This window comes from Zingiber officinale, chromosome 1B (genome assembly GCF_018446385.1).
Source record: "Zingiber officinale cultivar Zhangliang chromosome 1B, Zo_v1.1, whole genome shotgun sequence".
Lineage (NCBI taxonomy): Eukaryota > Viridiplantae > Streptophyta > Magnoliopsida > Zingiberales > Zingiberaceae > Zingiber > Zingiber officinale.
In genome coordinates, this window is record NC_055986.1 from 3,404,097 (window position 1) to 3,425,926 (window position 21,830).

The window sequence follows — 21,830 nt, forward strand, 5'->3', positions numbered from 1 at the left end:
TGCCCAATTGGTGACCTTGTCATTAAAAGTGTCCGAGTGGATGTAGGCCTGCTTCATGATATCAAACCTACTCGATTCGACTCTCTGATAAGTCTCCAAGGCTGCTCGGGAGGCCTTCAACTCTTCTTTCAACTTGGCCATCTCTTCATCTTTGGCGTTGAGCTAGGTCTTCGAGGCAAAGCGTTTGGCTGACTTACGCTCCCTCTCGGTGTTTAGTGAGACCTCCACATCCTTCTGGTTTTGAGTCATCACCCGAAACTCCTTATTTTTTATCTCCAAGTCCTCGATGGCCCAGAGTTTCCTAGTATTGGCCAAGTTAAGCTTGGACTCGAAGGAGTTGGCCTGTTTATCAAGCTGAGCCAATTGAGCAACTTGCTCGGTGCCTTTGCTCTTCTTCGCCCCCAGCCGCTCGGAGCTCTTACTAAAATTGGCTCTTAGTTGAGCCATCTCAGCTCTCATATGCTCCAACTATGCTTGGGAAGCAGATGATTGGCCGCTCGGTGTACGCAACTGCTTGACTTCCTGCTCCAAAAATGTGAGCCTTAGACAGATGGCTAGGCTCTCTACCCAATACTGCAAGGAACCCAGGAAAGTGTTAGAACCAAGTGAAAATAGACCAGTACGTACGAGTAAAATACTCACCCTAGTGGGCATCTGGGTATGACTGTCGGCGAGTGTCCCCGGAGGCATGACCGCCACACAAGCCCTAGCGTCAGCTCATATCTAGGTGAGCGGCCCCTGGATAATTATCTGGTTCTCAGGGGCTCGAGATACGATGTTGTTCGAGGCACGCCACTCATCCGTAGGCAAATGAATGACTGTCGTGATGTGGCGTCGACCGCTCAGAGCGGATGGGGCTGACGTTGCTTTGCCAGCCGAATGAGGTGATGACGTCGTTCAAACAAGGGTCACTTGTACCACCGGCAAAGGGGGTGGCATGAAGGCGACCGACAGTGCATCTATTAATCCCTCAAGCAGACCGGATAGCGACGGTGTCCGGTTGGAAGATACATAACTTGGGAGCATAGTGACTCCCTGATCGAGAGCAGGCACGGAGGTTTCGCTTACCTCGGAAGGGGGACAAGAGACGATCGGTGCTGGAGTCTATAAAGCGAAAGTCGCAGATCGAGAGAAACCCCCTTCTGCTCGGCGCCTCTTGCGGTGTTGCAGGGGCTCGTCGGAAGGCGCTGACTCCGAAGCGATCGCTATCAGGACCATAGACGACCATTCTGTTGGTTAGTCCTAGGAAAATCGTATGGGTTTCACTGTACAAAAATTTTATACAAGTGTCGAATATTTCCTTAAATAACAGATTGTGTTATTTAGAAGTTAAATTAGGAATCGCAAACGAAACTTAACATTATTAATTCCAAATTTAACTTATCTGTTCTGAATGGTTTAGACTTGGATCGCAAGCGGAACTTAACACTATTGATCCAAACCCACCTACGTTATAAATTTAATTAAATATTAATTTCTAAAATTGGCTTCCAGGACTGCATGGCGAGTCACATGGCCTTCTTGGGTATGGGAGCATCCACCACCGCCAAGACAAAACCTTTTAAGGAAAGCTAGTATTTAATTTCCTTATATAACTCTAGGTTTAACCAAAATGAATAATCGAATCACAAATTCGAAAAACAAAGAAAAACATAAACATGAATTACTAATTCGAAAAACTAGATCTAATCCCTCTTGTGTTTGGAATTCTTACAAAGAAAAATAACTAGTATGATGCGGAAGAAAAATACTAGTTATACCTTCTCTTTGTATACTAATGACCTCAAGATCTTCTATCGTATTTCTCGTCTCGCCTTAGACGTCGTGTGGGCGACGATCCTCCAAGATGAACACCACCCAGCCTTCTTCTCCTTCTTCTAATTTTCGTCCACCACCACCACAAAAGAAAAGAGAGAAAAGGGAAAGGGAGAAAAGAGAGGGCCGACCACACCAAGAGAGTCTCCACCAAGAGAATAAGAATTGATGTCTCATGAGGCCTCCTCACCCCTTCTTTTATATTACTTGCCCAAGGCAAATAAGGGAAGAATTTTTACAAAAATTAAAATCTTCCTCTAGTTTTTTCTTTTCCATTTTATTTTTTCTTTTCTTTCCTCTTGATTGAATCAATCACCAAATCATTGGATGATGATTTTATTTTTATTTTTTATTTGGCCGGCCACCTTGCTTGGGCACCAAGCAAGGGTGGCCAGGCCCTTTAAAGAGGAAGAAATATTTTTTATAAAATTTTATAAAAGAATAAAACCTCTTATAAAATTTTACAAGCTCTCTTTCTAAAAGTGGATGTTAAAAAGGAAAGTTTAAAAAATTAAAACCATGTTTTAAAATTTTAAACTTCTCTTCAAAAATTTCCTTTTTTAACATGAATAGAAAATTTTAATTTTTAAAATTTCTCTTCCTTTTTTCTAAAACCATGAGGATGGTTAAAAAAGGAAAGTTTTAAAATTTTTAAAACTCTCTATTAAATCATGTGACCTAATTCAAATAAGGAAAGTTTTTAAAATTAAAATCTCTCTTTTAAAACTTATAGTTTTCTACAAAGAGAAGATTTTAAAAATTCAAAACACCCCTCCTATTTGAATTTATTATGGCCGACCCCTACTTGCTTGATCATCAAGCAAGAGGGCCGGCCCTCTTAAGGAGATGGTGGTCGACCATTGCTTGGTCACCAAGTAATGGTCCGACCTCATTTCTTGGACACCAAGAAGGGCTTTTAATGAGTGGTTTATAAGGCACTAATGAGGCTACGGCAGGGACCTAGAGGAGAAATTGGTTTTGGCCTTTCGATGAGCTTGAGTATCCCATGTTCACCCCGAACACACAACTCAAGTTCATCAACAATAACTCATTCCACTAGAGAGTTATTGTTGCACTACCATACCAATCCCAAATTACATTTATGGGCTCCTTCTTATCATGAGTGTGTTAGTCTCCCTGTGTTTAAGATAACGAATGTCCACTAATTAAGTAAGTTACTGACAACTCACTTAATTAATATCTAGCTCCAAGAGTAGTACCACTCAACTTTATTGTCATGTCGGACTAAGTCCACCTGCAGGGTTTAACATGACAATCCTTATGAGCTCCTCTTGGGGTCATTCTCAACCTAGATCACTAGGACACAGTTTCCTTCTATAATCAACAACACACACTATAAGTAATATCATTTTTCAACTTATCGAGTCTATTGATTTATCAAGCTAAATCTCACCCTTTGATAAATTAAAGAAATAAATACTAAATATAAATGCTTGTTATTATATTAGGATTAAGAGTACACACTTCCATAATAAGTAAGGTCTAGTTCTTTTTTTAAGTCAGTATAAAAAGAACTTATCTAAAATGGTTCTACTCAATACACTTAGAGTGTACTAGTGTAATTTATTAGTCAAGATAAACTAATACATAATTACACTACGACTATACCAATGGTTTGTTCCTTTCCATTTTAGTCGTGAGCAACTGTTTATAATTTATAAAGAGCTGATAACATGATCTTCTGTGTGTGACACCACACACCATGTTATCTACTTTATAAATTAATTGAACAACTATATTCAACAAATAAATATAGACATTTGACCAATGTGATTCTTTTATTTGAAAAATAAATGTTTACAAAAGCTAGGCTTTTAATATACACTCTAACACGTTCAAGCAATAGATCCGCTGTTGCAGCCGTCGTATCGCTCACGACTTGCCACTTCCTCCAACACTGCTCCTTAATGTTGGAACTGTTGGTGCAACCTTAGGTCAAGGTTGACCTGGTTGACCCGACTCGAGTTGACGTGACTCGAGTTGTATTTTGATGTTTGACCTGGGAAGATTGTCGGTGCAACCTTAGGTCAAGGTTGACCTAGTTGTGTTGCATGTTGATGTTTGACACTAGTGAGAGAATTCTATTCTTGATATGGGACAAGAATAGATGTTTGGGAGATTATTGGTGCAACCGTAGGTCAAGGTTGACCTGGTTGACCTGATTTGGGAAAAAGTCCAAGTATGGAGACTTGGCAACGGAAAAGTCCAAGCAGGGAGCTTGGCACTGGAAAAGTCCAAGTATGGAGACTTGGCACTGGAAAAGTCCAAGCAGGGAGCTTGGCACGCGAAAAGACCAAGTATGGAGACTTGGCACGGGAAAAGTCCAAGTATGGAGACTTGGCACTGGAAAAGTCCAAGTATGGAGACTTGGCACGGAGAAGTCCAAGCAGGGTGCTTGGCACAATGAGAAAGTCCTAACTGGGATGTTAGGCAGTGTGGAAAGTCCTGGTGAGTGAAGCCAGGCAGTGGGAAAGTCCTAACTGGGATGTTAGGCAGTTGGAAAGTCCTGGTGAGTGAAACCAGGCAAGGGAAAATCCAGATGGATCAGGGATGATCGGACTTCTGGTGTTGGAAAATCCAGATGGATCAGGGATGATCGGAGATCAGGGATGATCGGACTTCTGGTGTTGGAAAATCCAGATGGATCAGGGATGATCGGACTTCTGGTGTTGAAAAGTCTAAGTGGGTCAAAGGGATTGACCGGACACTTAGCGGGGAGTGCTAGCGGTCAAGAGAGTGACCGGATGCTGGGCATGATGTACCAACAGTCAAGGTTGACCGAATGTTGGTGTGGAAGCCTTAGGTTTAGGGTGAAAGGTTTGGATCAGTGCAGACCGATCAATGATATGGCTCATCGGTCGGTCGATGACCGATCGATGACCGATCGATATGCTCGATGGTTATCGATCGGTCCGGAGACCGATCGGCAACGAGTAGCAGCGGAGAAGCTGATCGGTCCGTAGACCGATCGGGGTTCTCATCTCTGCGTACGCGTCAGAGGTTTCTGATCGGTCCATGGACCGATCGGGGACGGAACATAAGCATAGTTCCGATTGGTCTGCGGACCGATCAGGATGTTACTGATCGGTCCACGCATCGATCGAGGTTCTGCTGACGCGGCTAGTTTCTTCATTTCTTCTTTGCGGTATAAAGGGGGAGGATTCTCTGGCTTCGCTTCTTCCTTCTGGAAGTTCTCTCCTGCCTGAAGCTTCTGCTTCTTCTTCCTGCTGAGCTTTGTTGAGCTCGTTGGGTGCTAAAGCTTCGCGTGAGCTTCTTCTTGTTGCTGGTTTTCTAGCTAGGCTTGGATCCGAGAAGCTGCTGCTTCACCAGGGCTCCTGCTGACTTCAAGAAGGCAAGGAAGTGTTGTTTACATTTCTGTTCTTATTTTCTTGTTCCTATTTGTACTCCTATTGCTGTTGCAAAGATTGTGGTGAGGTTTCTCCACCCACAAGGAGTATCTATTAGCCGGGTTTCCGGGGACTCATCCACCGACGGATTGGTAGGCTTCGTCCACCTTACGGACACGCCGAGGAGTAGGAGTTCATCTCCGAACCTCGTTATATGGTTTGTCTTTCTTCTCCTGTTTTCTTTCTACTTTGTATTTCCGCTGCGCTAACCTAATCGTAGGAAGAAACGAGAAAGATTGGGGTCGGCTATTCACACCCCCCTCTCTAGCCGTACGAAGGATCCTAACAAGTGGTATCAGAGCGAGGCCGCTCTTCATCGGATCAACACCCGTGGGAGCAAAGCTAGAGATGGATCTCTATGGAGAAGATGTCACGATTCAACCCTTCTACGAGTCTCACGACAACTTCACATATTGGAAGGTAAGGATGATGTATTTTCTTAGGACTAATATGTTAAATTGGTTTTGTGTACAAGAAGGGTTTTCCCCTCCGATGGATGAGGAAGGAAAACCTATCAAGAAGAAGGAGTGGACGAAAGAGCAAATCCGACAATCCGAAATCAATGACGAGGTAACGAAAATCATTGAATTTTCTTTACCTAATGATGTTTTGTGTAGGGTAGAAGGATACAATAGTGCCAAGGAGTTGTGGAACAACTTGGCCAAACTTCATGAGAAGAACTCCACTTCAAGTCATGAAGAGGAGACAAGTGAGTCATCAAGTAGCTCACTTCATGGAGATAGAGAATTAGGAGTTGAGGGTTACTCAACATCTAAGGAAGAAGAGGAGGAGAGTTCTTCTTCAAGTTCGGAGCAAGAAGAAGAAGCTTCTACCTCCGGAAGGGATGAAGAAGAGAGCTCGCATCCACCCTCATCCCTAGGTAACTCAAGCATTTTAGTTTCAAATAAATTACATATATTATGCTTTGAGTGTAGGGAGTATGGACATTACAAGAGCAAATGTCCAAAGAGAGTTAGGAAGACTCCACCGGCGCCAAAGGTCAAGGTAGCCGGAGTCCCGACACGCAAGGGCAAGGAGCATGTGGTGTGCTTCCAATGCAAGCGAAGGGGACATTATCGGAGTCATTGTCCGAGGGGGAGGCAACCTCACAAGGGCAAGAGACCGAGCACATCGATAGGGGGAGCTAAGGCAAACCCTAAGGTAACCTCTAAGGTTCATTTTTGCAACTCTAATAAAATGCATACTAGGAATTTTATTGCACTTGTCGATAATAACAAGCATGATAACCTTAGGAATCAATACATGTGCTTAGGAGCCAAGCATGTTAGCCTAGATAAGAACAATTCTAGAAATGCTAACCCTAGAATTAACTCATCTAAGGCTAAGGAGAACCTAGGTAGAAACCCCAAAACAACTAGACACATGCCTAGGAATACCTCAAAGAAAAATGACAAATCAAAAATTGAGGTATTAGAGAAGGAGAATCAAGTCTTGAGGTCAAGACTTGATACTTTGGAAAAGGCTCTTAAGAACTTGGAGAAGTCATCTATAGGGTTTAAGGGTCAAAAACCAAAGCCCAAGGACAAGAAAGGTTTGGGTCACAAACCTAAGTCCCAAGTGGTCAAGCCCACTTACCACAATGTTCCATTCGATTATGGAATAAAACCTAGGGCTAGGAAGACCATTACCAAGGTTACAAGGAGTCACCCTTATAGTTGACCTTGATGAGACCCAAATGACCAAGGCTTCAAAGCCTAAGAGGGTCATTAGGAGGGTTGCTAGGGAAGTCATCCCTAGTGAATATTTAGTGAACCCAATGAGCTCAAGTAGGTATTGGGTTCCTAGGAGCATCTTCTCTACCCCATAGATGGGTTAGAGAGTGTCAACTCCAATAAGAAGGGTAGTTAACCCAACTTTGAGGAAATTGACACTCAAGGAGCATTTTCAAGGTTTTGGGAACCTTTGAAAATGAAATGGAATAATCTTTATCATTCACTCCTTGGAAGAGTAAAGTGTGCCAAAGTGAGAATATATTAATCTTACTTTAAATTGACACAATTTGGAAAAACCTAGAGAAATATCAAATTGGGATTTTGATATTCTCTTAGGTAATCAAGGCAATCCGGGCCTTAATTTAGAAATGCTACTCTTGTAGAATTTTAAATGGTATAAATCAAACAAGAGATCAAGAAATGCCAATTTGGGTTTTGACATTTTCTTGGAGCACTTTTGGCAATCTAGGATTAGAATTTAAGTTAGCTAAGTGATTAAGGATACTTAGATAGGTAATCTAGGTATTTTATTTGTGTTAACTTATCATGGTTGTTTGCCATATGCCATGTCATGACATCATATTTAATTTATGATCATTTGAAATGTCATGATAATGCTTAGGTTATTATATGTCATGCTCTAGTTAAGTTTCATACTTTATGCCATGACATCATGACATTGGCACATGTTTTTATTTATGATACCATTTTATGTCATGTCATCATCTCTTGCATTAATAATCAATTGAATTGATTTAAGGATGAAAAACACATTTTGATATTGAGATCAAAGTTGTGTTTAGAAAATGCATGAGACCTTAGTCTAAGATACCTAAACCCATATCTCACATCAAAATTGACATGGATGTGGTTTGATACACCTTAGATGTGTGTGAGATATTAGGATCATGAGTTAGGATCAAGGTGCATAGTTCTTGTACCTAGATGAGCCTAATTCAAGAAATGGAGGATCATAGGGAAAGCTTGTGTACAAGTCATGTACATTTAGCCCTAAGATTATGGTCCTAAATTCAAATGGTTTTAAAAGCATTTTAAAATTGATTTGAAAAACCTTGATGAAGCTTTCCTAGTGATAGCATTCATCATTGAACATTGTGATACAAAGTTGAGTTAAACTTGAACTATTTCAAAGTTTTTGAACTTTGTATCAAGATTGAAAAATGGAAGTTAGTTTCATAGAAAATTATTTTTCCGTGATAGTATATGGTATGAGGAGTGTATCCTCAAAATTTTACGATTTTTGGAATTTTCTGGAATTTATTAGGAGTTTCTGAATTTCCGGGAAGGGAAATCAGAAATCTCTGATTTCAGAGTATGGATCGGTCACCGGACCGATCCAGGGAAGTTCTGATCGGTCTGGTGACCGATCAGTGACGATCCAGTGCGATCAGTGAAGCGTGGATCGGTCTGGGGACCGATCCAGGGGGATTCTGATCGGTCTGAGGACCGATCAGTGCGTGCCAGTTTCTGATTTTCAGCTGTTGGTCTGAAATTTCAGCTGAAAATTGGGTTTTGTGGATTTTTTAAAGGTTTGAAACTCTCCAAGACATTGTTGGTGCAATGGTCAAGGGGGAGTTGACTTTTAGGGGGAATTTTTACTCCAAAAGACTTTTAAGGATTAGTGATATGGGATTATCACTAAGTTGATTGTTGAGTTTAGTATCAAGGGGGAAATTAAGAGTTTCAAATGAAAGGTATGAGACTTTCATTAGGAAGAAACTCTTGACCTTGATACCCTCCTTTTTCTTTTTGATGTGTGTCAAAAAGGGGAGAGTAGTCATTGGAGAATTATTGGGGAACCCAAGCTAGGTTATCGGGTTAACCTAAGCTAGGGGGAGAATGTCAAGGAATGTTCAAGGAAGAACATTGGAATTCTTTTTGATGTGTGTCAAAAAGGGGGAGAATTATTGGGGAACCCAAGTTAGGTTATCGGGTTAACCTAAGTTTGGGGGAGAAACGTTCAAGGGAGAATATTGGAGTTTGGAAAGAATGTTCAAGGAAGAACATTGGTAACCTAACTTGATTATGGTTTTGTCAAACATCAAAAAGGGGGAGATTGTTGGTGCAACCTTAGGTCAAGGTTGACCTGGTTGACCCGACTCGAGTTGACGTGACTCGAGTTGTATTTTGATGTTTGACCTGGGAAGATTGTCGGTGCAACCTTAGGTCAAGGTTGACCTAGTTGTGTTGCATGTTGATGTTTGACACTAGTGAGAGAATTCTATTCTTGATATGGGACAAGAATAGATGTTTGGGAGATTATTGGTGCAACCGTAGGTCAAGGTTGACCTGGTTGACCTGATTTGGGAAAAAGTCCAAGTATGGAGACTTGGCAACGGAAAAGTCCAAGCAGGGAGCTTGGCACTGGAAAAGTCCAAGTATGGAGACTTGGCACTGGAAAAGTCCAAGCAGGGAGCTTGGCACGCGAAAAGACCAAGTATGGAGACTTGGCACGGGAAAAGTCCAAGTATGGAGACTTGGCACTGGAAAAGTCCAAGTATGGAGACTTGGCACGGAGAAGTCCAAGCAGGGTGCTTGGCACAATGAGAAAGTCCTAACTGGGATGTTAGGCAGTGTGGAAAGTCCTGGTGAGTGAAGCCAGGCAGTGGGAAAGTCCTAACTGGGATGTTAGGCAGTTGGAAAGTCCTGGTGAGTGAAACCAGGCAAGGGAAAATCCAGATGGATCAGGGATGATCGGACTTCTGGTGTTGGAAAATCCAGATGGATCAGGGATGATCGGAGATCAGGGATGATCGGAGATCAGGGATGATCGGACTTCTGGTGTTGGAAAATCCAGATGGATCAGGGATGATCGGACTTCTGGTGTTGAAAAGTCTAAGTGGGTCAAAGGGATTGACCGGACACTTAGCGGGGAGTGCTAGCAGGTCAAGAGAGTGACCGGATGCTAGGCATGATGTACCAACAGGTCAAGGTTGACCGAATGTTGGTGTGGAAGCCTTAGGTTTAGGGCTGAAAGGTTTGGATCGGGCTGCAGACCGATCCAATGATACATGGCTCATCTGATCGGTCTGATGACCGATCAGTGACCGATCAGTATGCTACTGATGGTTATCTGATCGGTCTGGAGACCGATCAGAAGGAGATCAGTGGCAGCGGAGAAAGAAGCCTGATCGGTCTGTGGACCGATCAGGAGGTTTCCTGATCGGTCCATGGACCGATCAGGGACCCGATGCAAAGGCTTCTTCCCGATTGGTCTGCGGACCGATCAGATGTTACTGATCGGTCCACGGCATCGATCAGTTCTAATTCTGCGATCGCAACTAGTTTCTGCATTTCTTCTTTGCGGTATAAAGGGGTGAGGGATTCTGGCTTCGCTTCTTCCTTGGAAGTACTCTTCCGCACAAGCTTCGCTTCTTCTTCTTCGAGCTTTGTTGAGCTCGTTGGGTGCTAAAGCTTCGCGAGCTTTCCTGTTGTTGGTTTTCTAGCTAGGCTTGGATCCGAGAAGCTGCTGCTTCACCGGGGTTCCTGTTGACTTCAAGAAGGCAAGCAAGTGTTGTTTACATTTCTGTTCTTGTTTTCTTGTTCCTATTTGTACTCCTATTGCTGTTGCAAAGATTGTGGTGAGGTTTCTCCACCCACAAGGAGTATCTATTAGCCGGGTTTCCGGGGACTCATCCACCGACGGATTGGTAGGCTTCGTCCACCTTACGGACACGCCGAGGAGTAGGAGTTCATCTCCGAACCTCGTTATATGGTTTGTCTTTCTTCTCCTGTTTTCTTTCTACTTTGTATTTCCGCTGCGCTAACCTAATCGTAGGAAGAAACGAGAAAGATTGGGGTCGGCTATTCACACCCCCCTCTCTAGCCGTACGAAGGATCCTAACAGGAACCCCATAGTAGTTTTGATATGATCAACCAACTTAAAGTTAGGTCCTGTTGTGTTTGAACGTTGTGTCTAAGTGTGCAGGAGTTTAGAAACACAAGAAAACGAGCGAAAGACACATCTAGCGAGAAGGGTGGAACGGGAAAGGTGTTGTTATTCTTTTTCAGGGAATTAACCTCCTCTTACCGCTCCCCTATGCTAACAAGTGATATCAGAGCTAGAACGTCCCAGAAGGACTAACCGCCGACTAAAGAACGAGACGATGGCTAGTGTAAGCATTCACCCACCAAAATTCGAGGGAGACTTCGCGCAATGGAAATATCAGATGGAGGAATTCTTTAAAACTGATTTTGAAATTCTGTTAGTTATGAAATATGAGTTTGTAGCTCCAAAAGACAAAGAAGAATATTAGTGGATAAAAAAGGAGCAAGATGACTTTGTGGTGAATGGTAAAGCGGTGTTTCATCTGTTGAGCACTCTTCCGCCCCAGGAAGTCAATCAAATCGGCAGCTACGACTCTGTCAAAGAGATCTGGGAGAAGTTCCTAGAACTCCATGAAGGCACTTCAGAAATAAAGTTAGCAAGGCGAGACATCATCTGGGCCCAGCTAACAAACTTGCAGATAAACAATGGAGAAAAGGTGGCGCAACTCCAAGCACGGATCAAAGAACTTATCACTCAATTCAACAATCACGGAGAATCGGTAATGAACCGAGATGCAATCCGGTATGCGCGTAACGCCTTCCCGAGAACTCCAGAATGGTCATCCTTAGTAGATGTATATTATATCTTTAAGGATTTCAAGGAAACTACACTAGAGAATTTATTTTCTACTTTTGAACTTCACGAAACTCGATGTGCAGATTCTAAAGAAATCAAAAAGTCGAACAATAATTTTGCCTTGAAAGCCAAGAAGGAAGATTCTGACTCCGAAACATCCATCAACGAAAATGAAGCAGCACTATGGGTAAGGAAGTTTAATAAGTTTATTCAATCTAATAAATTTAAGTCGCAGACAAAAAGGGATTATCGAAATAAAAGGAAGGTCCAATGCTACAACTGCAACGATGAAGGGCACATTAAGGATGAATGCCCTAAACTAAAGAAAAAGGACAAGGACAAGGACAAGGGCAAAACACCAACAAGATCCAAGCGTAAGAATTTAAAGGACACATGTAGGGGTGTCAATTCGGGTCGGGTTGGATCGGGTTGAGTTTTTTTTTTAAACCCAACTCGAACCTGAGTTCAACCAAAACATCTCAACCCAAACCCGAATCCGACCAACCCAAACCCGACCCATATAACCCGAAAATCCGATTCAAAACGACTTTTTTGGGCTATTTTCCCTATAATTCTTCACTTTTATCTCAATACTCCATCATTATCATACAAACATAATATTAATATACATAAAAACATCTAAATTTTTAAAATAAAATTTGATTTAACCCCAAAAAAACCCACAAAACCCTATATTTAAATCAACCCGGGTCAACCCAAACCCGACCCGACCCAACCCGAAACTTTTTTACTCTCCAACCCTCCAACCCGAACCCAAAAATGCCCAACCCGAACCTAATTTTTTTCAGATCGACTCGGGTTGGGTCGTCGGGTCGGGTTCATTTTTGACACCCCTAGCCACATGAGATGAATCATCGTTCTCTAAGTCTGAGATCGAAGAATATGCTGGACTAGCCTTACTGGTTGGTCACCGAGAAAAAGATGAAAGCAGCTCAGTAATGAGAATCGATGAAGGAGGAGAATCCTCAGAGGAAAGCTGCGATGAAGGAGGAGCATCAGATCACGAGATAAGTGAGTTACGTACACTATCTCCCGAGCAGTCTTTTAATTTTATCAAAATACTTTCTAAAAATTTGTACAAATTATAAAAAGAAAGTATTATTTTAAAAAAGCAATTAGCTAAATCATGTCCCTTAGAAATGTATGATAATTTAAAATTAGAAAATGATAAATTAAAAATAAAAATTGAAAAGTTGAAAAATAACCATGTATGTTTGAGTTTGAGCAAATAAAAAAATTAGAAAGTATGATAGACTAAACTGGTACATTAGAAAACACCAAGGACAACTTAGAAAAATCCCCAGAAGTTATGTACCCTCCAAATTTTTAGTTAACCCAATAAAAAAGAACTTATATTAGGTTCCAAAAATATATTTGAATTGAATTATTTTTTTGTGCATTCAGAAAGGAAATTAAATGTTTAATTTCTTTAAGAAACTTTGTCTAGAAAGTGGTTGTTGCTCTAATAACAAAAAAAGTCTAGTGTCTTACCACAACCTAGAAGTCAATTATTAAAATAAATATTTAGTTGACTAATTGATAACTGTTATAATCTTTTAACAAGTTAAAGTTTTTTTAATTAGTCAAAGTATGTCTTTATGGATTTTTTTTTTATGTTTGAATTTTTTTTTACAACCCCCAAAAAATTAATTTCAAAATTTTCTAACTTTTTCTATTACTTTTCCCTATTTTTTGATGTGATCAAAAGGGGAGGAATATGTATAAGTTTAGGGGGAGTAAGGGACACTTTTTTAAAATTGCATTTTATTGCCTAAATTAGTTTTGCAACTTAATGCATGTTAATGCTTAACTTAATCTTGCAATTTCTTGATGGAATTTGTTTTTTTTTTCCTAATTTGAACTTGGGTTGATGCACATCAAAAAGGAGAGATTGTTGAAACCCCTTGGTAGTTTTGATGTGATCAACCAGGTTTAAGTTAGGTCATGTTGTGTTTGAACCTTGTGTCTAAGTGTGCAGAGCTTAGGAACACAAGAAGACGAGCGGAAGACACAGCTAGCAAGAAGGGTGGAACGGGAAAGGTGTTGTTATTCTTTTTCAGGGAATTCACCTCCTCTTGCCGGCCCCGCTGTGCCAACACCTAGCACTTGAGTTCCCTCCTCCTCGCCGAGTGGATCCTCGTTGGGACCGATCTGCTGCAGACCGCGGCTCTCTAGTTTGACCATGGCCACAGCGTGATGTCTGTGTCTGCAAGCTTACACTTGTTGGCCAGACGCGCTCGCAACATGATTCAAGCTGCATAAAAGGGAGAAAAATCGGTTAGATTCAAAGGTTGGGGAAAAGAAAGAGCATACCTAGGCTGGACGGAAGCCTTGAGCGAACCAGGCTTAGGCCGAACACGTAGAGGACACCCTCTAACAGTAACTTGTGGATATAGTATTTCTGACCAACCAAGTTGGAAGCTGCATGGAGGTAGTCCTAGTGGCTCTTGTATTTCTTGAGCTCAAGATGGTTCAACACCTCTAATTGCCACCTAGTCGGAAAGTTCGGCCGCTTTAGAAAGTGAACAAAGAAGTAGTAGTCCTTCCAGTGCTTGTTGTAGGATGACATATTATCAAAGAAAACTAGGCTCACTCGGGCCTGGAAGAGAAAAGTGTCCGGTTCGGACAATTTGGGATAATAGAAATAGTAGAAGAGCCGAGGAGTAAGAGGAATGTCGTGCAGGCGGAATAGAACGACAACTTCGCAAAACAACCGAAAGGAGTTCGACAATAGTTGATGGAGAGAAATATGAAAATATTTACAAACGGCAAAGAAGAAAGGGTGGATCAGGAACCGCAGACCGACGGTAAATTGGTCCCTAAAGAAGCATACAAAGCTCGGAGGTTACTTGTTCGGGTGGTCAAAAGCCAAAGGGAGATCAATTTGATAATCGGAGGGAATTTCAAAGACAGTTCTCAAACTCTCAGCATCGCGTCCGTCGAACCTGGACTCGATGGACGTGTATCAGAGCCCAGGGATGGAGGCAGGAGTTGAGAGGAGCTTGCCATTGGAAATAAACGTTGACAAGAAACAACAAAGACGCTCGATTGAAAGAAAGGACGCTAAGAACAACGAACAGATTCAGTTGAAGGGTAAAGAAAGCTTACTAAAGAGATCGCTACAATCGCCGGAAAGGAAGAAGAACACAGTGTCGCTGGAAGCTTCGAAGATGAAGACGTAGAGTGAGGAAGACGACGACACACGTGAGGATTATGAACCTCGCGACCGATCAACCTCATTCATCTGATCCAAGGCTACGGAAACCTAGAAGCAGATCCATCATTGGTTTTGAAAAGGTGCATGCCTTGTTGCAAGAGGATATCCTCTTGTCACATCGAGCGTGTGGCAGTAATGAGGAGCACGTGTCCTTCGGTAACAGGATAACATTAATGAGCTTAATTAAATATGTATGGTCGTGTGCTCGGCCATAATTATCAAGCATTTACATGGTCTTCAAGAAATTTCAATGATGTCAGCCAAGACCGAGCTCGCCCAAGGACGCCTAAAGAAAAGAAAAAATATGTGTCAATTGTCGTTGCTCATCGTCCTGATCAGTGAAAAGAATGGGTCGCAGAGCTAAACCCGGCAACAACAAAATGAAGCTAAGTCGTGTTGGCTTGTAGGCTGATTAGCGATTAAAGACCAAGTACAGTCCGATTGACCACTGAAACATATGGGTCAAACGGACCTTAAAGTCATTAAAGACACATCTGTTTGTCTAGTCAGTCAGACTTATAGCTTCCTTCGACTAGACTTGAAAGGGAGGTTTGTGATGCAGCAGTAAGGAGGAGCCCACCTAGTAGGGGGTTAATAACCACGGCGGAGGTCAAAGTCAAAACTGTCAATGTCAGAGCTTAGATGCTCAACCGCGTCGCCTGAGCGAGAGGGGGCTACACAGGTTGATCAGAGGAACCAGCGTCCGATCGGTCATCTGAATGAAACAACGTCTGGTCAGCCCAATCAGCAAGAGAACGGGTCGAGCGGGCCACCCATCCGGCTCAGAGTATGCCATTGATAGTGTAATGAACCGATATAATAAAAGAGGAAAAGCTTGACACTTAATAAGGGGAAGAGAAAACAAAAGAAAACACTTTATCTATCCTTGAATGCGGAAGAAGCCAAGATAAAGATATCTTCTATCTACAATTAATATCATTAAACGGGGGCATATGAAGGGTCACTAAAACAGATAGAAAAGAGTATGGTAAGTATGAAGAAAGGGGAAGGATTATCTCAGTTCCTAGTACTTTCACTTTCTCTTCTTTTGTTTCTAGCTTGAGCATTGGAGAGCCAATGTCAGGGATCCTCTCCCTTGTTTGGTTTTATTTTGCAGAGAGAAACGAGGTCTTCATCCGATCAACAGAACGACCACCTCCCCATATTTCCAACTTCACACTTTTAGACAAGAACAATCTCCTTCTCAATCTCCATGAATTTCACTCATCTCTCACTTCATATCCATTGAGCATCAGTATTTACTTATAATGGAAATTGAATAACTTGAAGATAAAGTGATGAATGACATTTGTTTATGTGAGTTAATTACTCCTCCAACTTAGGAGCAAAGAATGAGCTCAACCAACTATACTACGGATGATATGGTATATGTTATGAGCGGATCTAGAAATTATATAGCAAGTGATGTAGTAGTCAAAGTTAAAGTAAGGTGGTGGTCAAAGTCAGAGTTAGATGACAGTCAGAGTCATAATATATGTAGCTGAATGAGTCATTCTCACCAGGACTCAGTTCCTTATTCATTGGCGTCATGGCCTCTAGTATAAAGCCAGTCGGCCAAGAGTTGGTCAGGTTTAAGGTATTTAATGCTCCACTTCAGTATCAAGGTACCCAATATATAGCTGGTCGGCCTTAGAGTAGATCAGATTTAAAGGACCCAGCTTCCCATTCTTTGAGCACAAGTTTTTGAGCTTACGGTCGGTCGACCGCAGAGCCGGTCGGACCTAGGAGATCTATCGCTCCATTCAGTGCCAAGATATACAGAATAACTCAATCAACCCTAGTGTCGGACAAGCATATAGGGCTTAACTTCCCATCCTTCAGAGGTATTCTCTCAACACACAGCAAAGGCAATCTCCCAACACATATCAAAGGTCGTCTCCCAATATCTAGCCGGACGGACTAAGATCCGGTCGGACTTATAAGGCTAAGGCACGCATCATATGGTCGACTGGACATGGTGTCAGTTGGACCTTCGGGACTTAGTTTCCTACTTCTTATATGCTAGTCTCTCATCATACAGCTGGTCGGATATAAGTCCGGTCGGACTGCCTCCAAGGGCAGTATTGTTAGTGAATCACTATAACCTGTCAGAGAATAACAACTACTTGTTAGGGAATATTCTGCTACCATAATATAGGCCTGTAATGGAACCTTCCGATGAGCATGACTATACATCTGCCAGTATCTGACATCAGACATTCCCAACCACTTCATTTATTGTGGAAGTTATAAAAGACTGTTTATATGCATGTAACAGAAGATTCCTCGGAGGATGACTGTGCATCTTCTATACTATACATCTTCTATTACCTGATATATTCAGACACCAGATATTCCTTGTTACCTCATTATTATTGAGGTTATGAGAGATGACATAAAAAAGGAGTCCTCTCTGTTGGCGAGGTACGCTTTTACATACGCACACACTTTTTATTATGCTTTACATCGTACGCACGCATCCGACTGTTCATCTTCTCTACTTTCGCTCGACCACCGTACTAACTTGAGCGTCAGAGTGCTTGTGCCAGGTACTCCTCCTTGGTTCTTGTTCTAACATTTTGTTTGCTCTCTTTGGTGTGCGCAGAAAGGAGTGTCAGGTTTTCATCCCTTTCTCTAGCTTGAAGTTTTCTCCCAATCAACGACAAAGCCACCTGTCCAACGCATCATCTCTACCGCCTCCGGATAGGACCAACAGATTTGCTGCATCATTAATAAGAAACAATCAAAACATAAAAGATTATAATTTAATAAGACTCATAATATGTCATTTTACATTTAAATAATGACAAGAAAACACCCCTATTAGATGACAAATTAAGTCATAGTAAATTGCTACATCTAGCTTGATTCAAAGTGACTTCTCCTAGACAAAAGAAAACTAGATTATATGCTCTGATTACATAAAAGTGCAATCAGAGCAGATCTGGTCTATATAATTAAGATGCATAAAATCCCCAACTATGAAGTGCAATTTGTTAATTTCTTTGCTTTTTTGGATAAGTATTTGGCTATCTTAGTTTAGTAAATGATCTCTTGTTATAAGATGACTACCTGTGGGAACCTCTAGCCATTATCTTCTCCGCCATGCTGAAGAAACAGTCAGTTAGCTCATCGCTGTAGATGACAATATCAGTTGCCAAGAGGACCGTAGCACTTTCAACCTCGCCGATCTCCTCAGAGCTCCGTAGGTATCTTTGATTCGGGGACCTAGAGTAGCCAGGAGAATGTCTAATTGTTGCAAGGCAATGAAGAATAGCAACTAAAACTTTTGATGAATAATCTTAATTTGAGCAAGACAGAGAGAATGAACTCACTCAATTTTTAGCCATAGTTGTTTTATCATTTTTTATTATAACAAGGAGTAAGTACTAGAAAAAAAATAATTATTGTATATGATGTTTTCTTCTTGTTTCTTAGAGTAACGAGTTATAGAACAACCTTTCAGATAATTACCATCCTCAAACAAGGTGCTTAGGCAATTATGATTTTTTACATCTTACTATTATTTATCCTCCACACAAATTAGGTGAAACATATTAAATTCATCACGTTTACTTGCTTGTATATGTTCAAAATTCACCGGGCAATTATCACACTACATATTGCTTCAAGATGACAACTTTAGACAAAGAATGATAATTCTTCTAGTCAAATATTGTAGATGGCCAAGCCATCAATTAACAAACTTGTTGGTGTGTACTCACTCTTAGGATCATTGGTGAAGGGGATGAGGAGACCTGAGATGCATTCAAAGAGAGGGTTAATTTGACTGGCCGTGGGACGAATCCTGGGGTCACTCCAATGCTCATGTTAAGGTTGTTTGAGGTGATATGCAGAATAGAAATGGTGATGGAGAAGAAGAGTATAACCTCGTGGAGTTGAAGAGAATTCAGAATCCCCTCTTATTATCTTTGTGAGTGTCTATATAGCTGTCCGGAAAACATCTCCACATCAACAAAAATATCATCATCGCGGGGACCAATGAGGGGACCAGATCTGGCAACCGTTGGTTGTCTCTCCATCCATCCAACACCATGTGTCAGTAGGGATATGAGACCAGATCTGATAACCTTATAACCGTTCATCCATTCTCAGGATGCCACGTGTTCTAGAATATTCGCAGTAATGATTAGTAAGCATGTATAGGGCGTAGATCTGTCTTAAAGATGAAAAATGTGGCATTGATGTGGAATGACCTTAGGAATATACGAAGTCAGGATCTGAGATGGCGACAATGTCAGGATCTACCTTTGAGGAAGAGTGTCAGCGATTGAGGCCAAGACAGAGATGAAGCGAGTGATCATAGCAGGGACCGAGAGGGAGTCTATTGTTGAGACTGATCGAGACTAAGAAAAAGTCTGAGACTGAGACTGAGAGGGAGTCTGAGATAGAGGAAGTCTATTGCTGAGACTGAGAATGAGAAGAAGTTTGCGAGGGATCTGAGACTGAGAGAAAATTTGAGACTGAGAGAGAGTTTGAGACTAAGATGTACTAGGGTCAGGAGTTGAGACTGAGATATGATTGATGATTTGTCATTTAATCAGACATGCATGGCGGGGATGAGCGCCCTGAGTTGGTTAAACCAGGTCTAAGTCACATCTAAGCGGAATTAACCTTCTCTTCGATCACGTTTGATCCATCTTAATTTTGATTGACAGATCAACATGACTCTTGATCCACGGGACACGTAGGAACTGAAGGAGACCATTGTGGGCGACATCAATAATAATACAACAAAAAATTTTTATTTTGTCTAAATTATATGGCCAATGATATTGTCGATCAATTGACTTGGTAAAGTAAAATTCTAATAAAAACGATCATGTCGGTTTGAACACGACCTATTAATTGATAAAATAATTTTTTTATCTAATTATGCTAATTATATTCATGCAAGATACACGTACATATCTCATTATATCGTTATATTATTTCCTATTATCGTTGCACTGGCTTATTTAATTAATTAATTAATATCTTTGTCCTAATCCAAAACCAATTTTGTGTTGATTTTTTTTTTTAAAAAAAAAGATTTGAAATTTAAAATTATGATCTCTTATTCAGGAAGGAAATAGTTAACATATATATAAGATGGGAAGAAATAATACAATTTGAAATTATGAAAGGAAACATGTTGGTCTTCCATTAATTGACGGGATTCGTTGTGATTCATTTCCAAATTCAACAATAATTTCGACTCCGAATGAAAATCTACCAGTAATTTGTATAAATTGATGGAGAGCGATTAATAAAGATAAGCAGTTGATTAAAAGATCGCCATGGCGAGGAAGAAGGTGAAGCTCGCATGGATCCCCAACGACGCCACGAGACGCGCCACCTTCAAGAAGCGGAAGAAGGGCTTGATGAAGAAGGTGAGCGAGCTCGCCACGCTCTGCGGCGTCGAGGCGTGCCTGGTCGTCTACGGGCCTCATGATGCGGCGGATGCGGAGCCGGAGGTGTGGCCGTCGCCGGAGGAGGCGGCCCGCGTGGCCACGCGCTTAAGGAGCATGCCGGACATGGACCAGTGGCGCAAGATGATCAACCAGGAGGGCTTCCTCCGTTTGCGCGCCGGCAAGCTGCAGGACCAGCTCCGCCGCCAGGAGCGCGAAAACAGGGAGCTCGAAGTGAACCTCTTCGCCCACGAGATTATGGCCGGCGGGCGGAGCCTGGACGACGTCGGCCTAAACGACGCGGTGGTACTGGCGCAGATGATAGACATGAAGCTGAAACTGGTGCAGAACAGGCTAGGAAAGGAGACGGTGAGGATGCTGCCGTTTCCGGCGGCCGAGCCCGTGCCGTTGGAGATTCTGCAGAGGAAAAACTGGTTCGTTGAGGAAGATATCAAACCGCTGACTTCTGGTGGGAGCAGCATCAATCCATGGATGATCGGGGAAGAGGTGATGCCATTGTCCTACGTGGAGACGATCAAACAGCCATGGCTGGAACTGGAACCAGAAGGGATCGCGCCATTGTCGTACGTTGAGCCCAACTTCAATCCATGGATGATGGATCCTAATGGTCTTTTCATCAACTGAAGACGATGACTCACTTTGCTGAATTATTCTGCTCTAGTTTTCCAGGAAGAACTTTAATTTATCTTAAAACTTTCTTTAATCTTCTCTAAAGTTGAATTCTAAGCTTTGTTGGTTTAGCCTTTTCATTTCCCCTCTTTTATGTTCTTAGACTACTGTCGACATAATAGAATAATTTGTTTCCATGATAATTGTTTTTGGCGTTTAATTAGTTTTGCTCCTTTAACGAATTATATAATATATGAAGATGATTATAGCATTAATATAATGTGCTATAGATTAATCTCTGAGATTTGCCCAACATCATGGGTCTGATTAAACAGCTAATTGACAAGCTTAAACTTGTTTGCTTTGTAGATTCTTAAATTATTAGCCATCGAGCACATGTATTTCTTTGTTTAATTAAGAGAATTAAGATCGAGAAAAAGATAAATTTATGATAATATCTCACCTAATTAACAATTGATTAGTAATCATCTTTCGAAATATAATTTACCACTTTAGAGAGAGAAGTGGGAAAGAGAACTCGATGGAAAGACAAGGTAAATAAGCTAATGACATACGCATTAATGGGAGAAATCAAAAAAAAATTTCTCTCTCTTCTCTCTTATCAACTAAGCAGGCCGCCCCTGACTTTTGGGGTCCTTGAGACGAAAAGAGAAAAATGATCTTTTAGAAAAAGAATTTACTAACAATATATTTCATTTAAAATATGGTAAACTTCATACAAAATTTATTTCTCAAGATTCTTTAAAAAAAATGTAACATCATACAAAATATGTTTCCTAAGTTTCTCCAAAAAAAAGTATAATACCTACAAATAAAAAAATAAATATGAAATAATCATTGAAAAAAATCTATATTTTCTAGCATTTTGAGAAGCAAAATCATCAACAAGGTTTTCAAAATCAAATTTTT

At 41.3% G+C, this 21,830-nt stretch overlaps 1 protein-coding gene across 1 annotated transcript; it reads left to right on the top strand.

Annotated features, from left to right (window-relative positions):
* Positions 1 to 20,159: 20,159 nt before the first annotated feature.
* Positions 20,160 to 20,915, top strand: LOC122038580 (agamous-like MADS-box protein AGL80). Its single transcript, XM_042598768.1, has one exon. It carries the CDS (start codon positions 20,160 to 20,162, stop codon positions 20,913 to 20,915), a length of 756 nt encoding a protein of 251 aa, XP_042454702.1.
* The last annotated feature ends 915 nt before the right edge of the window (positions 20,916 to 21,830 follow it).

What these genes read in the sequence shown, in the direction of transcription:
- LOC122038580 (XM_042598768.1), top strand. Translation starts at nt 20,160, where the DNA reads ATGGCGAGGAAGAAGGTGAAGCTCGCATGGATCCCCAACGACGCCACG.